Genomic DNA, 23,105 nt, shown 5'->3' on the forward strand with positions numbered 1-23,105 from the left:
CTTAAAGTAATGCCGCCCAATTTGTTATTTTTGCTAAAGGCTGCTTTGGCTATTCAGGCTCTTTTCTAGTTCCATATAAAGCATAGAATTATTTTTTCTAGATCTGCGAAAAATGACCTTGGTATTTTAACGAGGATTAAATTTAATCTGTAAATCAGTTTGGGTAGTATAGATATTTTAACAATGTTGATTCTGCCGATCCATGAGCATGATATGTTTCTCCATTTGTTTACATCCTCTGTGATTTCCTTCCTCAGTGTTTTGTAGTTCTTCCTATAGGAGTCTTTCACCTCCTTGGTTAAATATATTCCTAGGTATTTTATTCTCTTTGCTGTTATTGTGAAAGGTACTGAGTCTTTGATTTGATTCTTAGCTTGACTGTTGTTGGTGAATAGGAATGCTACTGATTTGCATACATCGATTTTGTAACCTGAGACTTTGCTGAATTTATTTATTAATTCCTGGAGTCTCTTGGCAGAATCATTGGTGTTTTCTAAATATAAGATCATATTGTCAGCAAAGAGTGATAGTTTGACTTCTTTCCTCACTTTGATACTCTTGATTTCCTTCTCTTGTCTAATTACTCTGGCTAGGACATCCAGCACTATGTTGAATAGAAGTGGTGACAGTGGGCAACCTTCTCTGGTTCCAGTTCTAAGCGGGAATGCTCTTAGTTTTTCCCCATTCAGTATAATGTTGGCTGTGGGTTTGTCAAATGTGGCTTTTATAATTTTGAGGTATGCTCCATCTATGCCTATTTTGTTAAGAGTTCTTATCACAAAAGGGTGCTGAATATTGTCAAATGCTTTTTCTGCATCTATTGAGAGGATCATATGGTCTTCGTTTTTGCTTCTATTTGTGTGGTGAATCACATTTATAGATTTGCATATGTTGAACCATCCTTACATCTCTGGGATGAAGCCCACCTGGTTGTGGTGTACTATATTTTTGATATGCAGCTTAATTCTGTTTGCTAGGATTCTGTTGAGAATTTTTACATCTATATTCATACGGGATATTGGTCTGTAGTTTTCTTTTTTTGTTGTGTCCTTTCCCCACTTTGGCTTTGTAGAATGAGTTGGGGAGGATTCTTTCCTTCTTGATGTTACAAAATCATTTCTGCAATATAGGTATGAGTTCTTCTTTGTAGGTCTCATAAAATGCAGTTGTGAAATCATCTGGTACAGGACTTTTCTTGTTTGAAGATTTTTTATTGCTGCTTCAATTTCGTTACTTGATATTGATCTGTTCAGGAGTTCTGTTTCTTCCTGATTGAGCCTAGAAGGTTGTATGTTTCCAGGAATTTGTCCATTTCCTCAATTTTTTCAAGTTTATGTGCATAGAGATTTTTATAGTATTCAAAGAAATTATTTTGTATTTCCATGGTATCCATTGCAGTATCTCCTTTTTATTTGTGGCTGAGCTAATTAGGGTCCTTTCTTTTCTTTCTCTGGTTAATCTAGAAAGAGATCTGTCAATTTTGTTTATCTGTTCAAAGAACTAACTTTTTGTTTTATTAATCTTCTATATAATTCTTTTGGAATTGATTTCATTTAGTTCTGATCTGACCTTAGTTATTTCTTTTCTTCTAATGGGTTTGGGATTGGTTTGCTCTTCCTTTTCCAATTTCTTGACACAATTCTTTAAATCGTTGATTTATGATCTTTCTGTCTTTTGGACATAGACACTTAAGGCTATGAATTTTCCTCTTAGGATTGCTTTTGCTGAATACCACAGATTTTGATAACTTGTGTCCCCTTTGTCATTTAGTTTGAGGAAGCTTTTGATATCCATCTTAATTTCCTCATTGACCCAATAATCATTTAGCAACAGATTGTTTAATTTCCATGACTTTGTGTATAGTTGAATGTTTCTGTTGGAGTGAATTTCTAATTTTATTCCACTGTAGTCTGAGAAAATAAATGGTATAATTCCTACATTTTAAAATTTATTGAGACGTGTTTTGTGGCCTAAGAGGTGATCAGTCTCAGAGAATTCTCTGAGAGCTGATGAGAAGAATGTATATTCAGTAGTTTTCAGGTAGAATGTTATGTAAATGTCTATTAGGCCCATTTGTTCTAGAGTTCTGTTTAAGTCCATTGGTTCTTTGTTTATTTTCTGTTTAGAGGGTCTGTCCTGTCCTGTCAGTGGGGTGTTGAAGTCCCCAGCTATTATTATGCTGCTGTTTATCATTTTGTTTAGATCAAGTAAGATGTCCTTTATATATCTGGGTGCTCCTGTGTTAGGTGCATAAATATTTAGGATTATTATGTCTTCTTGTTGATTTATTCCCTTAACCATTATATAATGACTGTCTTTGTCTTTCTTTACTTTTGTTGATTTGAAGTCTATGTTATCTGACATGAGGATAAGTACACCAGTTTTCTTTTGGTTTCATTTGCATGGAATATTATTTTCCATCCCTTTACCTTGAGTCTGAATGAGTCCTTGAGGGTGAGACGTGTTTCCTGGAGACAGCAGATACTTGGCTTGTAGTTTTTTAGCCAGCCTATGTGTCCTCAGTGGGGAGTTCAAGCCATTCACATTGAATTGATAAGTGGGGTGGATTTCTTTTCATCCTGTTGTGTACACCATTATTCCTTTATTTTACCCCTTGAGTCATTGTGGTATCTGTGTTCTGAATTTTAGATTTTGGATAGTTTTACATTGATGAGGGTCTGCTGTGCTGATCAGTGTATAGCACAGGTCTGAGTACTTCCTGCAGGGCAGGTCTGGTCTTCACAAATTCCCTCAGCAATTGCTTGCCTGTGAACATCTTTATTTCTTCCTCATATAAGAAACTTAGTTTTGCGTGACATAAAATTCTAGGCTGGCCATTATTCTGTTTCGGAAGACAGAGGATGGGTCCCCACTCCCTCTGGCTTGTAAGGTTTCAATTGAGAAGTCTGCAGTTAGTCTCTTAGGTTTTCCTTTGTAGGTTACCTTCTGTTTTAGCCTTACTGCTCATAGCAGTGCTTGTTTCGTGTTTACTTTGGCCAGCTTAATGACCATGTGACATGGTGATTGCTTTTTCATGATGAATCTACCTGTGTGCTTCTTGTACTTGGATATTTAGATTTCTAGCTAGGCCAGGGAAATTTTTCTCAATTATTCCCTCAAATAAATTATCCAAACCTTGTGTATTTTCTTCTTTGCCCTCAGGGATGCCTATGATTCTTATATTGGCCACTTTACATAATCCCACATTTCTTGTAGGCTTTGTTTGTTTCTCTTATTTCTCTGTTCTTTCTCTTCAACTGATTTGTTTAGCTCATAGGTGTTATCTTCAAGCTCTGAGATTCTTTCTTCTGCCTGATCAAGCCTATTATTAGGCTTTCCATCATGTTTTGTAGTTCCTTGAATGAATTTTTCATTTCCAGAATTTCTGTTTGGTTTTTCTTTAATACTTTGATTTCTTTAGAGAATTTTTCATTCATTTCCTGCATTGTTTTTGTGCCTTCTTTGTGTTGGGTTTCAATTTTCCCTCACATTTCATTGAGCTTTCTTATAATCCATATTCAAAATTCTTTGTCATTTTAAGCATTTCACTTAGGTTGGTATCCATAGGCGAGGAGTTATTGATTTGTTTTGGGGGCATCCTTTTACCCTGATTTTTCACATTTCTGGAGTTCTTTCACTGATTCCTTCTCATCTTGCCTCTTAATCAAGCACTGGGGATGCTTGGGCTGGCTTATGGCCCTGTCTCCAAGTCCCCAGAGATCAATCCCTGATCATGCCAGGGAGAGGAGTGCTGATCCTGAGTTGCCTTTGGGGTGTTTCAGCAGATCTGATGAACCTCTTGGGTTACTTCTGACCTGTTGTCTTCATCTCTTCCCAATGGAGTGTAGTAAGTTTGGTCCCCCAGCTTAATGTCCAAGCTGGTGGATAGTACTTGTGGGTATGAACCTGCCACTCCCTAATTGCTTGAGTTGGAAGGCACTATGTTTAGCTATGAGGTTGTTCCCTCTGTCATTGGTTGCAGTTTGCATGGAGGAGCCAGATGCCAAGGTAATCTTTTGTGCCTATCATAGGCTCTGGTCCCCCCGGTGGGGTACATGAATGCCCCAAACTTTAGGAGGGACCCTGTAACTCCCAGGGGGTTGCTTGGTCCCTACTCCCCCTGAGATGAGGAGAGAAGCAAGATATATCATATCTGGGATGCAAAAGCCTGAGTGAAGGGCTTTGTTACCTTATTATTTCTTAATAACATTTTCTTTTATCTAGCTTATTTTATTGTAAGAATATAGTATAGAATATATATAACATACAAAATATATGTTAATTGACTGTTTATGTTATTGATAATGCTTCCAGTCAACAATAGGCAATTAGTAGTTAAGTTCTTGTGTAGTCAGAAGTTATACTTGGATTTCACATTGCACAGGGGGTCAGTACCCCAAACCCCTACATTGTTCAAGAGCCAACTGTAATTTCTTCTATGAGCATTATATCCAGATTAACTGGCCCTTTTCCTTTTTAGAGTCAGCTATCAAATGCTCATCTGGGAGGGTTAGGATGTAGTTTTTCTTGTCTTTAATCCTTCTAATTTATGGGCTAACAGAAACAACTGGAATAAAAAATGTTCTTATTATTTTTTATTCATAGATTTAATATTCACTGAATGCAAGCAACTGTCTGAGGTGTATGGGATACAGTGGCAAATAAGATACAATCCATGTTTACAAAACTATGAAAGTTAAAGACAGATTACAATCAAATGTCATCAACACTGCAGAATTATAGTCTCCTTCATTACTGCCTCTTATGTCTTTGTACTTCTCTCCTTATCTATGTCCAAACTCTACCAAGGAGAAATTACAAAGTTTTTCTTATTTTTGAGGCATTAGTGCCTATAATACCCAACCATATACACTGCCTCTTTAAACTTTTCTCTATGAAAATGCCTTATCAGATTGCCAACTATTATGAAATACCAGGCAGATCACACATTCACAGCAGCGAAAATATCTAGTCACACATTGGTTTATTCGCACCTACGCATACTCAGAAAAAAACAAACACAATCAAGTCCAGGTGTTCATATAAGTGTGAAGGGCTGAGAAGCAGGAAGCACTACCCTGCCCTCACCCACTTCTCACAATTCATATTCTCACCATTAGCATTTTTTTTTTGAGGCAAAGTCTTGCTCTGTCACGCTGGGTAGAGTGCAGTGGTGTCATCATAGCTCACTGCAACCTCAAATTCCTGGGCTCAAGCGATCTTCTTGCCTCAGCCTCCCAAGTAGCTGGGACTACAGGAATGAGGACAACACCTGACTAATTTTTCTATTTTAGTAGAGACTGGGTCTCACTCTTGTTCAGGCTGGTCTCAAACTCCTGAGCTCAATCAATCCTCCCGCCTTGGCCTCCCAGAGTACTAGGATTATAGGCATGAGCCACCATGCCTGGCCTAACATAATTTCTTTAAAATAAAGATTGATCTGCAAAGGGTCACTGTTAGGACAAAAATATATCATCAGCAGAAGTAACATGTTAACCATCAGTACACATGAAACCCATCTAAGTACATCAACAATAGTATATATTTGCACAGATTTCATCAGATTATCTCAGAATGTAACATAGAAAAGGCATATTTTTGACAGGAATGGTGGGAGTAGGGATCAGGGAGGCAGCATTAGTTATTAGACAGAAATACTAAAAACAAACTTCATTTCACAAATATGCCTAGATCTGGGCTTTCAATTGTTAACATAATATCCAAATATTCTCAGAGATAATCTATTAGCAAAGCATCAGTCCCTAGGAGGCTGCATTAATCTTACCTCTAATGCCATATCTGAGAAAGTTCAGCATTTGCTAAGTATATACTCATGGCTGTCTCAACACCCAGTGGCCAGGTCCCTCTTTTTAGGGACACATGACAGGTCTGAGGGTCAGAACACAGTGTCTGTCCATCAAAGTCTGACCTTCTTACAGATCCACAGTAAAGGAACTTCACAGCTAGAGGCTTGGAGACCATCTTTGCTGATGGTACCACATTTCTGTACAAAGCTATTAGAAACAATCCTGTAAGAAATCAGAAAAGCCAATCACTGTAAGGTGGCATGCACAGTAAAGGAGTTGAAATGTTGAAGTGCATGAAGGGCTAAAAACTAAGCAAATGCTTTCTCTCTGTTCAGGCTCTGAGGAACAGTCTCCCAAAACAGCAGAAGAATACAAAGTGTCGTCCTTTTTTTTTTCCCTTGCACACTTTTAATTTCCTTCCTTTTCCCCTATTTCCTCTTTTTCACTCTTTCTCTCCTCTCCATCTGCTATTCTTGATCTATACCACAAGTGACATAATGTTTCTTTCCTTCTCTCTCTCTCTCCCCCCTCCCCCGAACCCCACCCTGGTACTCCTTTGAAGCTTCTTACCTTGAGGAGTTTAGAGTTGATCCATCTTCCCACCTCCAGCCAGAACTGTTCCTCAGGCCAATCCAGTGAAAGTCTTTATTGATGAAATCTTTGAGCAGGCTCTAAGGGAGAGATTGAAAATGATGAAAGGTCATAAAGATGCAGAAAACCAAAAGAGAGACCCAGTGTCATGGTCAAACAACTCCCTCATCACCACTGTTAAGAATAAATATTTGTGTTCCCCAAAAAAATTCATATGTTGAAGCCCTAACCCTCAATGCTATGATATCTGAAGGAGGAGCATTTAAGAGGTAATTAGGCAAAGATGAGGTCATGAGGGCTAAGCCCTCATGACAGGATTAGTGTCCTTATAAGAAGGAGAAGAGACCAGAGAATTTTCTCTCTCTCTCTTCCTCCCACCCCACCCACCCCGCAGGTGAGGACACAACAGGAAGGCAACCGTCTGCAAGCCAGAAGGGGGCCCTCACCAGGAACCGAATCTGTCGGCACCTTAATCTTGGACTTCCCAGCCTCCAGAATTGTGAGCAATAAATGTGTTGTTTAAGCCACCCACTCTATGGCATTTTGTTAGGACAAGCCAAACTGACTAAGACAATCACCCACTCCAAATAACTAATATCTCTTTTGATTTCTAATTCTAGAGAGTTGTTGATCATAGAGAGGAGCAGCTTCTTAGAATTAACTTTTCTGTCTACAACTGAATTCAAAAAAACATATACTATGCAAACAGTAAGCAAGAAAAAAAAAACAGAGTGGTATATCAGTCTCCTGTCACTGCTATAACAAATTACCTCCCACAAACCTAGTGACTTAAAATGACATATCTGTATTTTCTTAAAGTTATGGAGGTCAGAAGCCTAGAATCAAGCTGTTGGTGGGACTATTTTCCTTCTGGAGACTTCATAGGAGAATCCATTTCCTTGACGTTTCTGGCTTCCAGAGACCACCTACATTCCTTGGTCTGTGGCTTCCTCCTCCACCTTTAAAGTGTATCATTCCAACCTCTGCTTGTCACATCTCCTTTGACTCTGCTGCCTCCCTTTTATAAGGACACTCATGATCACGCTGGACCCACCTGGACAACACAGCATAGTCTTTCCATCTCCAACTTAATCATATCTACAAAATTTCTTTTGTCATATAAGGTGACATATTTATAGGTTCTAAGGATTAGGACATGAACATCTTTGGCGTGTGACAAATAAGATATTACATCTCTACCTTCCATTGCAACTTCCTCCATGTTTAGAGGGAGCATCTGACAGGTATTCAGATAATTTCAAAAGAAAGAAGCTAAATGCTGCTGCAGAAGCAGTCGTCTTTCTCATCATCGTTGAATACATCAAATATTATTAAGCCTGTAGCAATAGACTTGGCTTTTTCCCACTAAACTCTCATTTTCCAAGTGCTCATCAATCTTGTATATGATAAGAAAAAGAAACAGTTCTTAAGGGAACAAGCTTAAGGTAAAGTTAAATTGGCTATACCACTTATGTGTGCCATGCTACCTAATAGAACACAGATAAAAGATGCTTTGATCTGTACCATCTGCCATTCAAAAGAAGTTTATATACTGAAGGAATTGCTTCTATGAATGAAATAAAATAAGGATAAATCCAAAAAAGATTAATTTTGTTATAAGATTTCACACCAGTGTAACTAATTAATAATTACACTTTCAATATTTTCTAATGACAGCTGGGTTAGTTGAATACCTTTGGAAGAAAATCTGTTTTTTTTATCCAGAAAATAGCAAGAAAGTAGTAAAATTTCAGCTCGCTATGGTTATTATGATACTACCAGCTGTCCCATTTTGATGTCATTTTTATTCCACTCCTGGAAGATGGTTACTAAAGAGTAAGAATTTCAAGGGCCCTGCTCTTAGAACTGTTTCCCTTTACCTACTTGAACCCTTCACCAGCATGAATAAAGAGTTTCTCTTCTAAAGTCAAGAGAGGCATAAAGCCTCCTTGTACTCCCAGTAAAGATGCTAGGGGAGGTAGAATGAGTCTTTTGTGCTATTTCCAATGGTCAGAATAACCTCTATTTTCTCTTCACTTGGGTTTCAGTTCTAGTTTCCATTCAGGACACATGGTTGTGGTAGCGTCTAGGTGACACATTTGAAAAATCAGTACAACTTGTTTATCAGTGCTTCCTTCCCAAGTATTCTGTCTCCTATGATAACTTTGTTCTCTCAAGGCAGAGTGTCCTGAAAACAACTATTATATCATACCTTAAGGTTTACAAAATCCCTTTGTATGCATTCCTAATTTCATTGGAAATACCAGATATTCAGTGCAGCATTTAGGAAGACAAAACAAAAATAAAATACCAGATTAAAAGTTTGTTTAAGGCCAGGCGCGGTGGCTCACGTCTGTAATCCTAGCACTCTGGGAGGCCGAGGCGGGTGGATTGCTTGAGGTCCGGAGTTTGAGACCAGCCTCAGCAAGAGTGAGACCCCATCTCTACTAAAAAAAATAGAAAGAAATTATCTGGCCTACTAAAACATATATATATAGAAAAAAATTAGCCGGGCGTGATGGCGCATGTCTGTAGTCCCAGCTACTTGGGAGGCTGAGGCAGGAGGATCGCTTAAGCCCAGGGGTTTGAGGTTGCTGTGAGCTAGGCTGATGCCACGGCACTCACTCTAGCCCGGGCAACAAAGTGAGACTCTGTCTCAACAAAAAAAAAAAAAAAGTTTGTTTAGGGGAAAAAAGCAAAGTACTGGAGTCCCCCACTAACTCTGTTGCTGCTGTCTGATGACAAAGTTGCTTAATTTAGCTGAGCTTTAGTTTCTTTACAAGTGTAATCAGCCTTGCAAAATGACTCCCTCCCTAAGTTATTTTTTGTTCCCTCAGACTTTACCGGTCAAGCCTAACAACCAGACTTAACTAGCCCTTCTGCGGGACTCACCATCCGTCACCAAGAGCTGATTCCTAAATCAGACCACCTGAAGACACTATGGCTTCAAATCCCAAGCCGTCTGACCTGCCATCCACAACCCACTATAATAGCCCTTGTCCTTAGTCAGTTGGGGAGACAGATTTACGACTCCCATTCTCCTGACAGACATCTTTTGCATCAAAATTCCTTTCTTCTTTGGCAATCCTCATTGTCTCAATAATTGGCTCTTTGTGCAGTGAGTGAGAGAACCTAGCCTGGACACTTTTCTGGGTTTGGAAACATGAGGATTTAGCTTAGATATTGTCTAGTATTCTTTCCAGTTATAAAATTCTTGACAACCTTGAAAGGTAGGAAAGACTTACCCAAGACTTACTCCCTAACAAATAATCATGCAAGTTTTCTTTCCCAGTGCTAAGTTTTTGCATTACAGCCTCTCCCCTTCTAGTAATAAACAAGTCACTCTGTGCCCCCTGATTAATGCCTCAAATAGTTTCACTTTTTGCATAGAAAAAAACTAAAATTATTTACTCACTAGGTTCCGGTCACATGAGTCTTCATCTGTTCCTTTAACATGCCAAGGTTACTCTTGTTTGGGGTGTTTGCATAGCTTTTCCCTCTACCTTGAACACCCTTCCCCTAGATTTTTACATGGCTGTCATTCAGGTCGAGAGCTCAACTCAAATGCTGCTTCCTCAGAGAGGCCTGTCTTAATCGATCAATTTAAAGTAGCACCCACATTCACTATTATGTTATACTGTTTCATTTTCTTCAAGCACATATCACCATGTTATTAATAATTTGTTTACTTTCTTGTTGTCTATCTCTTCTGACTAAAATGCAAGCACATGTAACACTTGTACAATGTGCAATAATCAAATCAGAATAATTAGCACATCCATCACCTCAAACATTTACTATTTTTTTGTGTTGAAAACATTCAAAATCCTCTCTTCTAGCTATTTGAAACTCTACAGTAAATCATCACTAACTGTAGTCACCCTATAGTGCTACAGAACACTAGAACTTATTCCTCCTATCTATCTGTAATTTTGTAACCCTTAACCAACCTCTCTCTATCCCCCTCCCACCTCCCCTTTCCCCCGCTCTGGTAACCACTATTCTACTCTCTACATCTATGAGATCAAGTTTTTTAGCTTCCACGTATAATTGAGAGCGTGCAGTATTTATCTTTCTGTGCCTGCCTTATTTTACTCAACACAATGTCCTCCAGGCTGAAATGACAAGATTGCATTCTTTTATATGGCTGAATAGTATTCCATTGCATACATGTATCACATTTTCTTTATCCATTCATCCATTGATGGACACTTAGGTTGATTCCATATCTTGGCTATTGTGAATAGTGCTGCAATAAACATGGGATGCAGATATCTCTTTGACATACTATTGATTCCTTTCCTTTAGAGATATGTCTGTATATGTACAATTATTATTTGTCAATTTTAAAAATATTAATAAAATTAAATCAAAAATAGTCTTAAATAAATTAATGAATCTAAATGTATTATTTAATATATTTATAAAAATAATTTAATGTAAGCACCATAAGAGCAAGAACTCTTGCTTACTATTGTATCCCTAGCACCCAGAAAAATACATAAAATTATGTTCTACTGGGTATCTACCCAAAGGAAAAGAAGTCATTTTATCAAAACACACCTGCACTTGAATGTTTATTGCAACACAATTCACAATTGCAAAGATGTGGAATCAACCCGAGTGCCCATCAATTCATGGGTGGATTAACAAAATGTGGTATATGCATACCATGGAATTCTACTCAGCCATAAGAAAAAATGAATTAGTGCCTTTTGCAGCAGTTCGGATGGAACTGGAGACAATTGTCCTAAGTGAAGTATCTTAAGAATGGAAAAACAAACATCACATGTACTCGCTATTAAATTGGACAAGCACACATGTGCATGGGGGCAGTAAAACTCATTGGAAATCAAGCAGGAGGAGGGGGGAGGAGGGGAAGGGCAAAAATCTACTTAACAGGTACAATGAACACTATTCGGGTGATGGACACTCTTACAGCCATGACTCAAGCAGTACATAAGTGATCCATATAACAAAAATATTTGTACTTCCTTAATATTTTGAAATAAATTAAAAACTATCTATGTTGGTCAGAAGGGAGGGGAAGAAGGAGATGGGTAAATTCACACCTAATAGGTGCGGTACACACTATCTGAGGGTGGGCATGCTTGCAGCTCTGACTCGGGCAGTGCAAAGGCAATGTATGTAACCTCAGCATTTGTATCCCTGTAATATTTTGAAATTTAAATATATATAAATTACATTCAATAAATATTTATAGAAATAAAGAATATAGATTCAGGTATTATACCAGAAGAGGCTAAAATCTTCTAAACGCAAACTGTCTGCCTTTTTTACTTTCTCCCTGTGGAGCACTTCACTGTGCATGCTGGGGGATAGGGAGGTAGAACGAGGAGTAAAGGAAGGGTAAGATAGATGCAATGGCATTGTGATTTTCATGACAGCTTGAAACCTCTCAGGCATTTCTTAACCACCTTAAAGGATTATTTAAGTTAGAAAAAAGTGAATGATCCAAAAAAAATTTCACAAAATGTGTGTCCTAATGATAGTCATCATGACCTAAAAGATTCAAAAATAAAATGCTACTGCATTCAAAGTATACAGAAGTTGAGTATATTTCAACCAAAATTTGTAAATAAGGGTAAATGCAAAATATATATAAATTAAAATTTATTAATAAATTTAAAAAAGAAAGAAATGAGTGTTTCCTCATTTCTCCACTGGAATTATAAGAAAAATAGTTCATTTCTTTTTCCTTCAAGAGGAAGAATAGCAGCTAATGAAGCACAAAAATGGATGAAGATTTGCTCAAAAACTTCAGTTACAGTCAGAAGAGCTGGGATTAGGTGATGCCCACTTACAAGTCCAATCCTGTGCTCACTGACTACTCTCAAGACCCACACAGTTCTGTCACTTGATCAGTCAGTCATTTTTGCTACTTCTTCTCACTGGTGAGGTTGAATGTTGAAAATGTTTATTACAGCATCTTTATGTGAAAACCACTTATCCCTGGTGGTCTAGTGGTTATAAATAAATAAATAAGAAAACTTTCCCACTTGGAAGAGGCTTTTAGAACCAGAGTGCAATTAGCATTCTATGTACTCATGGATAATATGTGTGTGTACGTGTGTGTGTGTGTGTGTGTGTGTGTGTACAACTGTAGAAGCTGAATGAATGTATAAATAAGGGCATTAACTCAGAACTCTTGTCACCCAGAGAGGGTGTGAACTAGAGCCTTTAGGTATTAGGTCACTTTAGAGTTTGTCATGTTTGCTTGTACTTTAGTGAGAAAAAATACGAAACCTAAAAGCAAAGTGAAGACAGACCCCAAACAAAGGAAATCAGGTATATTTTTTCTTCCCTTTTCCTTTTTCGCTTTTTTAGGTCATAGTTATACCTTACACACACACACTTTTGTAGGTAATATTTTTAAATTGAAATTAAAATGTTATTAAGGCACAAAGCATACTCCTTAAACTTCCAAAATAAATACAGTTTATAAAATGTCTCTAAGTTATTTCAACTCCTACCAAGAAAAACTAATAATATATCAAAACTACTAAATCATAACTTTTGATTAGCTAACTTCATTTTAGAGCATATAACCTAAAAACATGACCCCATGAAAAATATTTCATATGAATATGCTCATGGCTCATGACAATTGGAAATAGCAGAATTTTATCTAAGAATATGAAAAGATCTAAACAATTGAATAATACAGAATTTTTAAAATAATAAAATGCAAATTTTTACAATTTTAAAAAATTACCTGGAATAATTTAACACTTAGAAAAAACAGGAATGAAATAGTGCTATATGATAAAAGCAGAACATAAAATACAGGGTTTCCAGAAAGCCTGGAAACATAGGATAAATGTATTTGTAAACAATATGCCTCTGTTTACTCCTGCCAAACCAGAGCCTGGAATCACCAAGGAGTTCCCACAAGGGAGTGCCCCGAACCATCCTGTGATGGGGCCAGTTGGGATTCCAAAGAAAGAAGCGCTAAACGTCAGGGTGATCAGGCCAAAGCATTTATTTGGGGAACTTACAGAGAGGGCTGCAGCAATCCTGGTGAGGAACAGTAAGAGAAAAGGGGTGTTCTACCTAGGTGTGTCCCTAGTGAGGGGCTCAGGGTATGGAGTTTATAGGAAGATTTAAGGAATTTGGCTCAGAGCTGAGGCCAGTTTCTTTCAATGTTTTGGGCAAGGACCCAGATACCTTTATCAGTGCCTGGGAATAGTCAAGGCCCCAGGTTGGGTTCAAGCTTGCAGGGATCAGAAAGAGAGTGTGGGGAACTGGGCAAGAAAAATCAAGAGTTTGAATATATCTAAAGATACATTCAAAGAACAAGAGAAACAAAGGGCAGATGCCATACAGAAATACAAAACTGAGAAAATAACAGAGCGATTTCAATTTAATTGTTTTTATTTTCTCTATCAAAAATAATCTTGATGTCCAAGATAGAAAAAGTGATCATAAGTAAGTGTCTTGCTATTTTAAATATATTTAAATCTCAGGGGCCATATAATGTACATTCTATATTTCAAATTCAAAGAATTTTTTAAACATGTGCAGAAAAGAAAAGGCACCAGAAGACAATTAATAGAAAGAGTTACCTTGTTTCTCAACATGCACACGATGGATTCTAGAAGCTGTCAAATACAATAATGCTATACATGGCTTTGAAGGTGAGTTGATGTGACATTTAAAATTTGGCTCTGCCAGATTTGTAGCCTTGGATTTGTTCATTAGTTTTATTTATTCATCAATAAAATGGAGGCATTGAATTCACTTTTGCAGATTGCTGTGAAGATTAAGAGTTATATAAATAAAAAACCTGGCACATAGCAGGTGCTCGATACATGGTAACTTACTGTACACTTTACTATAAGTGAGCTAAGACAGGAGGTGGATTATATTTGTGTATACTGCTGAAAGATGACTATTTAACAGCATGAGAGGAATATTTTTACAGGCTTGTAGACTCTACATAGAGTAACCTAATTCTCTAGCAGTATCCTCTACTAATGGAATGCCAGTTTGAAAAACTTCAGTTTTAATAAATCCGTAGAGCACTTTTTTTTTCATATGCTCATTTGGTAGCCGCTCAGACCCCAGTATAAAAATTAGTGATATCACATATGCCTCAAAATAGTATGTAAATCTTGCTTTAAAAAGAATAAAAATAATATTAGTACAAGAGACTCCGCAGATCATATATAAGTCAATTTGGTTCTACAGAATCTGACAAAAACTGGAGCAAGAAAAAGAATTAAGCCAAAGAACCAAACAAGAGTCCATAAGAATGTCAGAAGCAACACTTACCCGTGGTTGCTATTAAATCTAGCAAGGATATTTTACCTTCTCCAGTACTGGCTTGAACCAAGGGGCCTTAGGAGAAAATAAACTCATTTTGGAAATGTAGCTGTTGTAACTCTGTTCAGTTTACTCAACACTCGATGCAGGATCCAGGGAATGTAAGGAACGAAAGGAAGGACAAAATCCACCTGATACCCCTCCCTTCCTCTGGGTGCCTCAGAGAAACAGAAATATCCCCAAATCCCAGATATTCTGTGCCTTAGTGCTTTCCGTCCTCATCTCTCACCATCATGCCGTGTAACGTATGGTAGCTGCGACAGCACCGTTTTCCGTGGCAGTGCCTTGCGTTATGACTCACTGCTCCTATCCGTTTTGCCCAGCAATGTTTTGAGCTCGTTGCTCACTTCTGCTATTGACTTTAGTCAGCCCAAGTCCTCAGAGCAGCTGTGTCAGAATGAGAATACGAGTTGCAACAACAAAGTCCAGAAAGCAAGGCTATTATTACCAAGGGCTGTAAAACCAAGATCTCATGTCTAAAGAGCAGACCTTAATGCATTCTACCACCCAGCTTAAGGAAGGCATAAAAGAAAAGTCAGCTGTAGATGTGGAATGATTTAGACTTTAGATGCTATCTAGAATTTCAAAGGAGTAAGTATTCCTTTAACAGGAAACAAGAATCTATATACTTTAATCTTTTCTATATATAGTTATAAAATTTAGGAACTATACATTTTACCCAACTGCTTTGGAGTAATCAACTCTTTGGATTTCTCAAAGGGATGTTAATATACTTGAACTTTTTTTTTTTTCACTCCATTGACCATGTAGTGGCTTGATCATAGCTCACTGCAACCTTCACCGTCTGGGCTCAAGTGATCCTCCCACCTTAGCCTCCCGAGTAGCTGGGACTACCGGTGTTCACCACCACGTCTGGCTAATTTTATTTTTTTTAGAGATGGGATTTGCTATATTGCCTGGGTTGGTCTTGAACCCCTGACCTCAAGCAATCCTCCCACCTCAGCCTGCCAAAGTGCTGGAATTATAGGCATGAGCTACTGCACCCGGCCTTGAATTCTTAATAAATTGTTCTCTGTGACTTGATTCTACTCAAAAAAGAAAATAGAAAACAATATTAAAACATAAAAATAGGCATTAAATTAGTATTAAAAACCAAACTGGGATTTCTTATTCTTCATACATCTTATTTATGTTGACAAATTAGAATTTGATTAATGTTTGTACTAGGTTAACTCAGAATGTCAATTCCTTCTATTGCCTTGAGATGCTCTAACAGAGTTCTCCTAAAAGAGACTTCCGGGTAGACAGGAAGGATGTGAGAGGACTGCAGGAAGTGGAGCCCCATCAGCTGAGCTCTGCAAGGTGTTTAAGATCATACCTACGCACGCACATGAACACTGTTTTTCCTTCTTGTATCTCAACTTTCTGGAAATTGTTTTCCACCCAAGAACTTATTGGATTTCAGTGAATTAAGGGAAAACATTTTAAAAGTAGGCATTTCAGTCCTTGCCATGATCACTTTGTCCCTGAGATCTCTGTCTTCCCCTCCCTCTCAAGTTCCACTGTATAGGAATCTGCTGCCTCTTGTTGGATCTGGATGTTGCTGGACCTAATACTTCTTTTAATTAGACCTGTATTTCAGGTCTAATTTCTCTCTATAATACTCATCATCCTCCCACCTTCGACACACACATACCTGCCTATGCAAGCATCTGGGTTGCTGTGACTGAGGTTTGTTAGGTCAGGAAGCACAAGGGCAAGGTGAGGGGAAGGAGAGGGAAGAAGGCAGAGAGAAGCAGCGGGAAAGGGAAGAATACAGTGTCCCCAAAAACCACAGACTCCTTTTGTGCCTCAAAATAGGATACATAATACATGTGAACAGCATTCACCAAAAAAAAAAAAACCTACATTTTTTAAATGTTTGTCTTTACCATTTCCTGGGTGTCCGTAAACATAAGGAGATGTGCATCTTTGGCCAAGCAGAATTCCCGACTAGACATCCAGTCCTTTTTCTCCACTGAGAAATAATAACAGTGGCTACCATACCTCATCCAGAGGTCTGGGCAGCTAGGGCAGCTGGTACAAGTGGAGTCGGTGGAGCCTAGAAAGGAAGAGGACCTGCATCACATCTTTGTAGACCACTCAGTCTTAGAAATGAAATGGGAGATAAAGCGGACCATGGCAGTCCCAGGCCTTCCCTGCCCCACCACCTTTCAGATTAAGTGTTACAGAAATGCGTAACAATGCACAGTCTCAAACTGAATGCCTCCCAATGTCCAATTCCATCGCTGCTAGTGTGCATTCCACTAAGCAAGGATGTGACTATGACTAAAGGAGCAGGGAAGAAAATGTGGAACAGTCTGCTGAGGACTGTGGAGAGAGCACAGTACTCATGCTGGACATCTCTATGCACATGTGACGTACACATACCAAAGTAGCTGTGCATGTGTGTGATGTGTCTGTGTACTGCCTATACATGCTTAAATCAGGCAGAATTATTCAGAATGCCCAACCTCAACCTGATACCCCATAATGGTGCATAATAAAAGGAAAAAAAACTAGAAAAAGCAAATTTAACTAGAATGAAAGATTTTTGTCATTTTATTATCACAGATTTCATTGTCTAGCACCATTGGAAACTGGATAAAAAACACTTCAGCAAGAAGAATTTAACTCAATTTTTTTAAAAAAAGAAAAGATTTTCCAACAGAAAAGCATATCAAATGCTGAAGGGAAAAGTGATAGAATTCTCCTAACTGAGCTGTTTCAAATACAGGAGATCCTCATTCCTTCAAAATGGCTGGTTTATAGTTCTGTCAAAATTAACACCAGAACTGGGCCGGGCGCAGTAGCTCATGCCTATAATCCTAACACTCTGGGAGGCCGGGTCAGGAGGACCCCTTGAGCTCAGGAGTTCAAGACCAGCCTAAGCAAGAGCAAGACCCTGTCTCTACTAAAAATAGAAAAAATTAGCTGGGCATAATGGCATGTGCCTATAGTCCCAGCTACTCAGGAGGCTGAGGCAGGAGAATTGCTTGAGCCCAGTGGTTTGAGGTTACAGTGAGCTATGATGACGCACTGTACTCTAGCCCAGGCGACTGAGTGAGACTGTCTCCAAAAAAAAAAAAACAGTCCTTTCCATATAAAGATTAGATAACTTTTTTGTGGGCAGGCCTGGCCTGGGACCAGTATAGGATTCTGGAGATCAAGCTGATAAGTTGGCACCTTGGAAATTCCCAGCTTCCCTGGGAGTCTCTTCCTGTCAAAGGCAAAACATGGGTCTGAGGTAGAGATGCTGGGGTGAACTTTCCTTTTCCTGAGGAATCAATTCCATATAATCTGTCACCATTATCCCCCAATAACACAAACCTAAATTAGGACTCTAGATTGTGAAACTATAAACTGACAGCTCTCTGGGTCCCCAGATTTAAGGACCTAGAAGAACTAAACATAGAAAAGGTAGTTTTAAAAAATGTGAAAGCACCCAAATGGCCAAAAAAAAAAATCAGAATGGGTTTAATTAAATTATGATGTATCTATTATGTGACATGCTAAACAACATTAATATTATAATTTAGTTATCACAATAAATATGGTAGTAAGTAGAAATGTTTATGACAATATAAAATGAAAAAGCAATATGCAAATTTATAAGCATTCTATGATCAGAACTATTCACAGCCTTGCTTTGAAAAAAAAAGGTTGGAGAGGTTTTAAGAGGACTTTGCAGTCCTGTTAAGAAACAAATACTTGCACAACTGCAAGCGGTCAAAGATTAGGAGGCTGTACCTAGGAAATAGCTGTAAACAGGTGGTGATTTATTTTGTCTGGATTAATTTTAATATTTCAAATGTCCTATTGTGTTATATTGCTTTTATAATATAAAATGAATAAAATGAAAGACTAATTTTGGTTTAAGTTAGCACTTACCCTGGCCCCGAATCCATTGGTATAGCAGCAAACTTGTAAGAATTGCAGTCAGTAGCCCCAAAGCTATTGCCACACGGCAAGAAGGAGAGAGCCTGGAAGAAGAAGCTGAAACAACAGAATCCAAAGCAAAATCTGGAGTCAGAAGAAAGGTTAGGCACCAGTTCTTCTTTGTAGGTCTGGCCAAAAATCATGAAAAAATGCTCAACACCTCTAATCATCAGAGAAATGCAAATCAAAACCACAATGAGATATCACTTATCTCCAATGAGAATGGCCTTTATCAAAAAGTCCCAAAACAATAAATGTTGGTGTGGACGTGGAGAGATATGAACACTCATACACTGCTGGTGGGACTGCAAACTAGTACAACCTCTGTGGAAAGTAATATGGAGATACCTCCAAGAGATACAAGTAGATCTACCATTTGGTCCAGCAGTTCCATTACCGGGCATCTACTCAAAACAACAAAAGACATTCTACAAAAAAGGCATCTGCACTTGAATGTTTATAGTAGCACAAGATGTGGAAACAACCCAAGTGGCCATCAATCCATGAGTGGATTAATAAAATGTGGCATATGTATATCGTGGAGTACTATTCAGCTACAAGAAACAATGGTGATATAGCACCTCTTGTATTTTCCTGGGTAGAGCTGGAACCCATTCTATTAAGTGAAGTATCCCAAGAATGGAAAAACAAGCACCACATGTACTTACCATCAAATTGGTTTCACTGATCAACACCTAAGTGCACATATAGGAATAACATTCATCAGGCATCGGGCAGATGGGAATGGGGAGGAGGGGATGGGTGTATACATACATAACGAGTGCAATGCTCACTGCACCATCTGGGGGATGGACACACTTGAAGCTCTGATGGGGGGGGCGGCGCAAGGGCAATATATGTTACCTAAACATTTGTACTCCCATAATATGCTGAAATTTTTAAAAAAGGAAAAAAAAACAACGTTAAAAGAAAAGAGAAAGTCAGGAAAGCATATCTAGGATTTTAAAGCAATTTGGCCTGGTGCGAACTGAGACCCAGGCCATAAACATTCCTTTTCTAGTCTGTCGGGAACTTGCTTAAAGTCTAAGGTAACCACTGACGCCTACATCAAGGAACATACTATACATACCATATTTATCAAGTCCAAGAATACTTTTTTCCCTTTGAAATTTGGCTTACATGGTCTCATACTTTGCTGGTAAGAAAGTCTTTGGAGGACACTATGGCAATATCTACCAAAATCTCAAAAGCATTTTACACTTTGAACCAGAAATATCTCTTTGAGAATTTTTTCCTACAGATACCTACATATGTGCAAAATGTCATATTTATAAGGCTATTCATGGCAGCAATATTTGTAAGAAGAAAAGATTGAATACAACCGAAATGTCTGTCAATAAAAGAACAGTCAGGGTGGGCGCAGTGGTGTGTGCCTGCAATCCTAGCACTTTGGGAGGCCAAGGCGAGGCGGGAATATAGCTTGAGGCCAGGAATTCAAGACCAGCCTGAGCAAGAGTAAGACCCTGGCTCCACAAAAAATAGAAAAAAAAGCCAGGCATAGTCGCACACTGCACCTGTAGTCACAGCTACTGGGGAGGCTGAGGCAGGAGGATCACTTGAACCCACAAGTCTGAGGTTGCTGTGAGCTATGATGACACCACTGCACTCTAGCCTGGGTGACATAGCAAGACCCTGTCTCAAAAAATAAAAATAAAAAAAGAACAAATACATTTTGATATATTTATAAAGTGAATATGCAGCTTCTAACAAAGGGATAAAGACATACTATTTCTTTTACTGATAGGAAATAATTTTCAGGATATATAGTTAAGGGAAAGAAACATCCCGCAGAACAGAGGAGAGGAAAGAGGTCACGGGGGACAAGATAGGAGGAAGCCTTTTTATCACATTTTCTTTTGTACCTTTTGAATTTTGAACCACGGGAATGTATCACCTATTTAAAATTTAAATACAAAAATTTAAATGAAAATAAAAAAAAAACCTACATCTCACAAGTGCTTTGAGAACTGTTAATTGGAAGAGCAATGTGTCTAGGTTGATGTCATATTTAAGGATGGGACACTTCATATTAACTATGTTCATACAATCTACATCTAAGAATTCTATTTTTTAAATTTGAAACATGGAAGTATTTTCCCCAAACCCTTATTTTAATACATTGACTGCCACACAAGAAAAAAAAAAATTTCCCTGGGACCACAGTATTTTATTAAAACAAAATGAACCTTTCGAAATTATTTTTTATTGCTTTCTATGTGTGAGTTACATTCAATGCAATCCATGTTTTTAGAATTAAATTGTCAATATTAATTGTAACAATAAGAATATCAACAAGTAAGATTTTCACAAACCGACTGCACGGTTTTGCTTCACATGGCCCTGGGCTCAAAATTAGCCTGAGTTAAATACTACTCACATGGCAGTCAATGTGTTAAAATTGCAGGTATCTCATAGTCTGATAGTGTAGAAATTATATGTAATGAATAAAAATCTGTAAAGCAATATATTTAAGTTCTAATTCTGACTCCTTTGGCAATTTTTAATAAGGAAATTAATTTTACCTATTTGGGCCTCATTTTCCTACTTACATTTTAGATAAATTATTCTGTATGTATGTGTTTGTATCTATAAAATATTCTGAACTTTGTAAAAGAAAAAACACTATAGTGAGAGATCCCTTTATAAGGAAAGAAAACTGTGTGATAAGTATTTGTACTGATGAATCTAAAAACACTAGATTTCTAGTGATCAGAAAAAAAGACATTTTTACTACAGAAGAACATTAAACAAAATAGACACATGTTCATTTTAGATGCTATGCTAAATGAAAAAAAATATCAAAACATAATTGTATTTGTGAAACTACCATCCAATTCAAGAAAGTGAGTAAAATAAACTTTTCAAATTTCCTTTACATATATACATATTTAGAGCCTCTTACTAGTCCCAACTATTACATTCCAACTTATCATCAGTTGTGTGACCTTGAAATTATACTTTAAGATATTTATTCCTTTTGATTTAATATTCTATTCTTTAGAAATTAGCACAGATTTAATTCAAAGGAAGGAAAAACTACACAAATAAAGATGTGCCACTCTGTATAATTTACAGTAATAAAAATAAATCTAAATGCCCAAGTATACTAGAATGTTTTAGCATATTATGGCCATGCTTTCAAAGGACAACATTAAAAAACTATAATAATAAGACTATGTAGCAAAACGAGAGAAAGCTTGTGGAGCTACAATAAAGAATATACTTTCTAAGAGTTTACTACCTAAAATATAAAATCAAATATTAATTTTGACATTTATACTATTATCTGTCTGTCTCAGATAATATTCTCTCAAGGCGTTATGTAAAAATGGTTTGTTTACCATCAAATCCCCAAAGTTTCACAGGGACTACTTATCTGTAGTGTTCTTCACACCTTTTCTTCCACCCGTCCCCATTCTGGTGCAACATTGTGAGGTAAAAACCCCAGTTATGTGAGTCAGTTTCTTTCCTGACAAAATCTTACTATTACCCAGTAGCAAAATTATTGGTGTCCTCCTCATTTCATAGTCAGAAAAATAGCGATAACCTAGATTTAAACGGCTGGTCCAAAGTTATTCCAAACATAACTAAAGAGATAAAATTCTCCCAACAATATTCTTGCTTTAGTTCAGAAGCAATCAAAAATAACAGCATTGCCCTAGCTTGGGTTTTCTTAGATGGGATCATAGAAGTGAAAGGTTAGAAAAGAATTTACCTGAGACCTAAGATCAGTTTCTGTACCATAGACCAAAATTTTCAAAATTTTCAAAATTTTCATTTTCTGGAGTCCAACTCCAGACTTCAAACTGAATCAAGGATAATCCAACTGTCCTTGATTTTTCTGCACCCTCTACTCCAAAGTCATTCTCCTCCCCATCTATCCTTACCCTATGGTCACCATGTGTATAGTCTTCCAGACTAAGTTGGGTAACTCACCTTCTTGCTGTGGTCTGTAGTCATTCTGGGCTTGGCTTGCAGTAGGAAACTCTAACATGGAATAAATAACACTGTCAGTCATCTCTGTCTAATATCTGTCACATTCAGTTGAGAGAGTTAAATCATAGAAGTGTGGAGAGACATGTACCAGTGAGTAAACAGCCCAATCTCTAAACTGCTAGCAGGAAACTTGACAAAAACAGAAGCAATTTTCCAGGAAATGATTCAAATTCTGGGGCTGCCTATAGAAATTAATATTCAAATTGTTAATTTTTTTGTCCCACTACATTCTCTGGATATTCATTAAATATATATTAAATTGAATCTCCATCTCACCTAATTCTGTTGGGCAAGGAAAAATTGCTCTTAGGCCCAACAATTTTGATTATGTAAACTAGAGTAAAACTGAGAGTGGTTCCTAGCTATGATTTCATCTCAGAGTTTTGTCTCTGCTTTGTTTCCTTC

At 37.6% G+C, this 23,105-nt stretch overlaps 1 protein-coding gene across 1 annotated transcript; it reads right to left on the reverse strand.

The window, feature by feature from the left end:
* Nucleotides 1-5,413: 5,413 nt before the first annotated feature.
* KLRG1 (killer cell lectin like receptor G1) lies at nt 5,414-22,817 on the reverse strand. Its single transcript, XM_045554373.1, has 5 exons — nt 22,641-22,817; nt 18,636-18,740; nt 16,637-16,806; nt 6,378-6,478; nt 5,414-6,029 (listed from the first exon to the last, which is right to left on the reverse strand). The coding sequence occupies exons 1-5, from the start codon at nt 22,720-22,722 to the stop codon at nt 5,918-5,920; spliced, it is 570 nt and encodes a 189-aa protein (XP_045410329.1). The 5' UTR covers nt 22,723-22,817; the 3' UTR covers nt 5,414-5,917.
* Between the last annotated feature and the right edge of the window lie 288 nt (nt 22,818-23,105).

The sequence above is a fragment of the Lemur catta genome, chromosome 6 (assembly GCF_020740605.2).
Source record: "Lemur catta isolate mLemCat1 chromosome 6, mLemCat1.pri, whole genome shotgun sequence".
NCBI lineage: Eukaryota > Metazoa > Chordata > Mammalia > Primates > Lemuridae > Lemur > Lemur catta.

Excerpts from the sequence above, each read along its gene's own strand:
- KLRG1 (XM_045554373.1), bottom strand. The coding sequence starts at position 22,722 with ATGACTGACAGTGTTATTTATTCCATGTTAGAGTTTCCTACTGCAAGC. Across the intron at positions 6,479-16,636 it reads TTACGGACACCCAGGAAATG|AGCCTGCTCAAAGATTTCAT; the intron begins GTAAAGACAAAC and ends TCTCTCCCTTAG. Across the intron at positions 6,030-6,377 it reads TCAACTCTAAACTCCTCAAG|GATTGTTTCTAATAGCTTTG; the intron begins GTAAGAAGCTTC and ends GATTTCTTACAG.